Source organism: Otolemur garnettii, unplaced genomic scaffold (assembly GCF_000181295.1).
Source record: "Otolemur garnettii isolate 467f Iridium unplaced genomic scaffold, OtoGar3 scaffold00153, whole genome shotgun sequence".
NCBI classification, from domain to species: Eukaryota; Metazoa; Chordata; class Mammalia; order Primates; family Galagidae; genus Otolemur; species Otolemur garnettii.
The window spans coordinates 2,459,373-2,464,597 of NW_003852548.1; the positions used below are offsets into that span (position 1 = coordinate 2,459,373).

At 49.8% G+C, this 5,225-nt stretch overlaps 1 protein-coding gene across 1 annotated transcript in view; it reads left to right on the forward strand.

Annotated features, from left to right (window-relative positions):
- The first annotated feature begins 508 nt into the window (after nucleotides 1-508).
- Nucleotides 509-5,225, forward strand: part of SUV39H1 (suppressor of variegation 3-9 homolog 1) — a 13,999-nt gene continuing 9,282 nt past the window's right edge. The window contains exons 1-3 of the mRNA XM_023519038.1: nucleotides 509-569; nucleotides 2,588-2,733; nucleotides 4,134-4,796. Coding sequence (XP_023374806.1) covers nucleotides 509-569; nucleotides 2,588-2,733; nucleotides 4,134-4,796 — 870 coding nt within the window. The remainder of the gene's footprint in view (nucleotides 570-2,587; nucleotides 2,734-4,133; nucleotides 4,797-5,225) is intronic.

A 5,225-nucleotide genomic window follows, 5' to 3' on the forward strand; every position in this document is an offset into this window, starting at 1 on the left:
GCCTAAACAGCCGGATGTAGAGCTAGTCCACCTACGAGTCACGGCCTGCTAGGGGTTAATCTGTGATGACGGACTGACTGACGGTGGTAACTGGGGGTCTGACGGAAAGGAGAATCCCCCGTCTGACTGGCTGACGACGTGATTGGCTACGAGCGTGACAGACAGACCGGCATGCGGGCAGGTCCTCAGGCAATCTCAGCTGCCGTTGCCGTTGCGACCGCCCAGACGCACTCTGGGAAAGCGCGGCGAGCACCCGCCTCCGGGACGGAGCCCGGCGGCGGGGAGGGGTCCGGCCACGGCTTGCCGGTTGGTTCGCGCGGGTGCTGCTCGCGGCGAGCCGCGGCCAATAGGCTGCGCGTTCCCGGCCACGCCCGCGCGAGCTCTCTTCTCGCGAGGCCGGCTAGGCCCGAATGTCGTTAGCCGTGGGGAAAGATGGCGGAAAATTTAAAAGGTGAAGCTGTGGCGGTAGAGGCGCGGGCCCGCCGGCCGGGCCGAGTGGGCTGGAGGGATGGCGTCGCGGGCTCGGGATCTCAGCGTCCGAGGCCACGGGGCCGGGAGCCGGAAGCTCGGCACGGAAAAGATAGGGCTCCGGGAGCGCAGGCCTGGCGTGCGGGGCTGGGCGGGGCTGAGGGGAGGGGGCGCGCGCCTGGGAGCGCGGCAGGCGCGGGGCTAAGTGGGGATGCATGAGGGGGGCGCGCACCACAGATCGCGACCGGACCGGCGCGCGCACGCACGGGGGTTTGTTGGGGAGGCCGCGCCCGCGCGCGGGAAAATCGGCCACTGGTGACCGTTACCGACTCGGTGTCCACGCAAGACGCCGGAAGGGGATGGACGAGAAGGGGGACAGGCTCCCCACTCAGAGCAGGGGGACAGGCGACTCTTCGCGGGGTGGATATCTCCTCTGAGCGTGATGGAGAAGGGTGTGAAGTACAGGGAAATGGGGCCTTCCTGATAGGAGAGCTGGTCTCCCCTGTGGGCAGGGAAAGAGGGGTGACTCAGAATGGGGGGGCTCTTCTGCATGAGGAAAGCCGGGAGGATGGGTTCCACAAGTGTGAGGGTACCCTCCCAGGGGTAGGAAAACCCAGTTGTGGTCAGTGCGGAGCGGGCAGAGCAGCTGAAGATGTTAGTTGGGAACACTTAAGTGGGGTTTCAAATGCAAGTTAAGGGATTTGGAAGGGAGAGAAAAGCGTGGGCACAGACAGGCTCAGTCTCCACTAGGCCTTGCCTAAAGGGAGGAGTGAAATAATTTTGAAAAGCTCTCATTTTTAGGTTGACATCTATAGTATTTCATCATGACTTTAAAGATTTTTGTAATAGGAAGTAGAAAATAGCATTTTAAAAACATGAAATAGGATGAATACTGGCTACATTTGGAATGTTTTATGACATGACTTGATAAAATGCCTTTTAAAGCACGCTAAGAAGGTGCCTTGAACCAAAGAAATATGTATTTTTGTGTGTGTCTTGAAATATTTTGGTAGCTCCAGTATTATAATTATTTAAAAGAAACAATGTCACTCACCTATACTGTTTTACTTGTTCCTGAATTCAGATCATACCCTTTGGACAAGCTTTATCCTTCAAAGAAATGTGGATGAGACAAAGTCAAAATGCAGTATGAAAAAAATATATACTTTGTGGGTTTAAGGCACCCAAATTGATCTTTCAAGGAACCTTCCTGTAATGTATTGTCATTCAACAATCTCTTATTCATAATTCCAAAATTGACAAAGTCCTGAAAGTTATCTTTTTCTTAAAATTAGCACCATTCAGGGTGAAAGTAGATTATAAAGTGGGACTATTTATTGAGCCTGCTTTACATCTTTACTTCTCCTATTTGATGTGGGAAATTCATACTTTTGCTGCAGAGCTATTTAATGTGTTTGATTATAGCTTGATGCCCCTGACCATGGGAGTGATTTATGGGATATCCTAGAACTATACTTGTAAAATCTAAAAAAAATTTTAAATTCCAAAATTCATCTGGCCCAGGAGTTTCAGATAAAGGATTAAGGACCAGTCTTTCCAGTTACACTTAATTTATTTGTGGTGCCCTGAAGGTTTTAATCTCCCATACCCCATCCCCCCACCAGGGCAATACACCCTACCAAGATGGGGGGGGGGTGTTGTTCTCTTTCTTTTGCAAAATGAAAGAAGGGTAATCTAGACTTGAATTCTAGGTACGTTTGCAGGCAGTTTTAGGAATAGTGTAGAACAGTGGTTCTCAACCTTCCTAATGCTGCAGCCCTTTAATACAGTTCCTGTGGGTCGAAACCCACAGCTTGAGAACTGCTGGTGTAGAGGGAGTTTGAGCTCTGGGAATAGATTCCCTTAGAACAGTCCATGCAGCAAACCCTACTTAGAGGTCCACCGTTCCAAGGGTACTATTGGGCAGTGAGCATTGAGGTTTTAAGGAAATGGCACATTTCTACTGCAGAAGAGTCTCAGCATTGGGAAAGTCCTGCAAAGTAAATTTCCCTGACTCTCAGGCAGTCCTTAAGATGTTCTGGGGATGATTTGGGGTCCCTTTGGACCCCTGGCATGGTCAGGCTGCCCACTAATGGTTCTTTTGGCACCCTTATTCTAGGCTGCAGTGTGTGTTGCAAGTCTTCTTGGAATCAGCTGCAGGACCTGTGCCGCCTGGCCAAGGTCTCCTGCCCTGGCCTTGGTATCTCTAAGAGGAACCTCTATGACTTTGAAGTGGAGTACCTGTGTGATTACAAAAAGATCCGCGTGAGTCTGGGGTGACCAAGTCCTGGGAGGGGGCAGGTCTCACATAAATTGGTTTCCAAGCAGTGCCTGTGGCTCAAAGGAGTGGGGTACTGGCCCCATATACCAGAGGTGGTAGGTTCAAACCTGGCTCTGGCCAAAAACTGCAAAAAAAAAAAAAGAAAGAAAGAAAGAAAGAAATTGGTTTCCTGCCTTCTTGCCCCCCACTGCCCACATCTGTTTCCACAGGGAATTTTCTTCTCTGATCCTGAAAAAAAATAGGATGAATAAATCCACTAATCCCCATTTTACAGATGGAGAAACTAAGTTTTCTGAGAGGAACAGGAGCCAGAATGAATCCCAAATAATTCTCTCTTCCCACCTCCCTAGGAATACAAACCAGTTGCTGAGCCCAGCAGTGGAGATATTGATAGCTGACCATTTATTGAGCACTTTCGCTGTGCCAAGCACTTCCTCCCAGAAACTCATTTAATCCCCCTAATGACACTGTGGAGTGGGGATAGTTATCATTGCCAGAAGAGGTACTGGCAGAAGAGTTAAGAGAACACACTGGAGCCAGCATACTTGGGTTCAAATCCTGAATATAACCCCAGACTGCTTACCTAAACTCTCAGTACTTCATTTTCCTCATCTGTACAATGGGCATAAGTAGTATCTACCTCATATCAAATTGTGAGGACTATATAATTAATAATACTTGTAAGATGCTTAAGTACCTACTACATAATGAATACTAGAAAATATTAGGTTTTTGCTTATTTTTAGATGAGGAAATTAAGGACCAGTAAAGTTAAATAACTTGCCTAATGCGGCATATGTAGGGAGCAATGGATTCAGGATTTGTACCCAGGATGTCTAAGTGTAGAGTCTGTGCTGTTACACTCTATCCTATAGCTGCCTTTCAGCAATTAAAGCTCCCTGTGGCTGCTGTATGAAGAATAGCCTATAGGGCCCCAGGGCCTGTGAGGAGGCTCCTGTCAGGGTCCAGGCAGTCATGAAGGTTTGTTTGAAAGGGTCAGATTCTGGATGTATTTTGAAGGTGGGACTGATGGGATATACGGATGGTGGATGTAGGGAGTGAGGAAAAGAGGAATCAAGGATGACTCTGGGAGTTTAAGCTTGGACAGCTAGGAAGGAACTGATGATGGGGAAGACAGAGGAGGGAATGGATTTGGGAGATTAAATTCAAAATTGAAATTTGAATAGAGAAGTAACAGGGAGAGCAGGATTTGAATCTAGTAATCTTCACTCCAGAGCCTATGCTTTTTAACCACTGCATGAAGTCATTCCGGAAAAGGGGTGAGGTAGGAGTTACCCATTGGCTTTGAGATGGAAGTCCCATGAGGATGGCCCAAGGATCTTGCCATTTATAGTGCCCCGGATCCCTTCTTATCCCCCAACAGGAACAGGAGTATTACCTGGTGAAGTGGCGTGGATACCCAGACTCAGAGAGCACTTGGGAGCCACGGCAGAATCTCAAGTGTGTACGTATTCTCAAGCAGTTCCATAAGGACTTAGAAAGGGAGCTGCTCCGGCGCCACCGCCGGTCAAAGACTCCCCGGCACCTGGACCCAAGTTTGGCCAACTACCTGGTACAGAAAGCCAAGCAAAGGCGGGCGCTCCAGCGCTGGGAGCAAGAGCTCAATGCCAAGCGTAGCCATCTGGGACGTATCACCGTGGAGAATGAGGTGGACCTGGATGGCCCCCCAAAGGCCTTTGTGTACATCAATGAGTACCGTGTTGGTGAAGGCATCACCCTCAATCAGGTAGCTGTGGGCTGTGAGTGCCAGGACTGTCTATGGGCACCCACTGGGGGCTGCTGCCCAGGAGCATCAATGCACAAGTTTGCCTACAATGACCAAGGCCAGGTACGGCTACGAGCTGGGCTGCCCATCTACGAGTGCAACTCCCGCTGCCACTGTGGCTATGACTGTCCTAATCGTGTGGTACAGAAGGGCATCCGCTATGACCTCTGCATCTTCCGCACAGATGATGGGCGTGGCTGGGGCGTCCGCACACTGGAAAAGATCCGCAAAAACAGCTTCGTCATGGAGTACGTGGGAGAGGTAGGGAGACGAGACTGGGCGTGTGTGTGCAGCTCTTCCTGCTATGTGTTTGCAGTGTGTGCACCCAGCTCTCCTCACCATGTGCCTGAAATTCCCTGCTTTCCCTATGGGAAAGGCCCAGGGGAGGGAGGTCGATCTGAGTGTCATAGGGACATTGAGCAAGGGCTAGGATTCCGAGCTGCTAGTTAAAAGAATACTAAAATACATCCAGACTGGGTTGACCTCATAAGGGTACTTAGCCAAGAAGAAAAGTAGGAACTGAGATGCAGGCAGCATTCCTCTTAGAGGCCATGTGGTGTGGCACAGGGTTGCATCACCTGAAAAGGAACTTCCTCTTCTCCTTTCACAAGAGTCTGTCTTACCAGCAAGCAGTGTCTGCCCAGAAGGAATCTCCTAACAGTCTGCACAAAAGCTTTTTTTTTTTTTTTT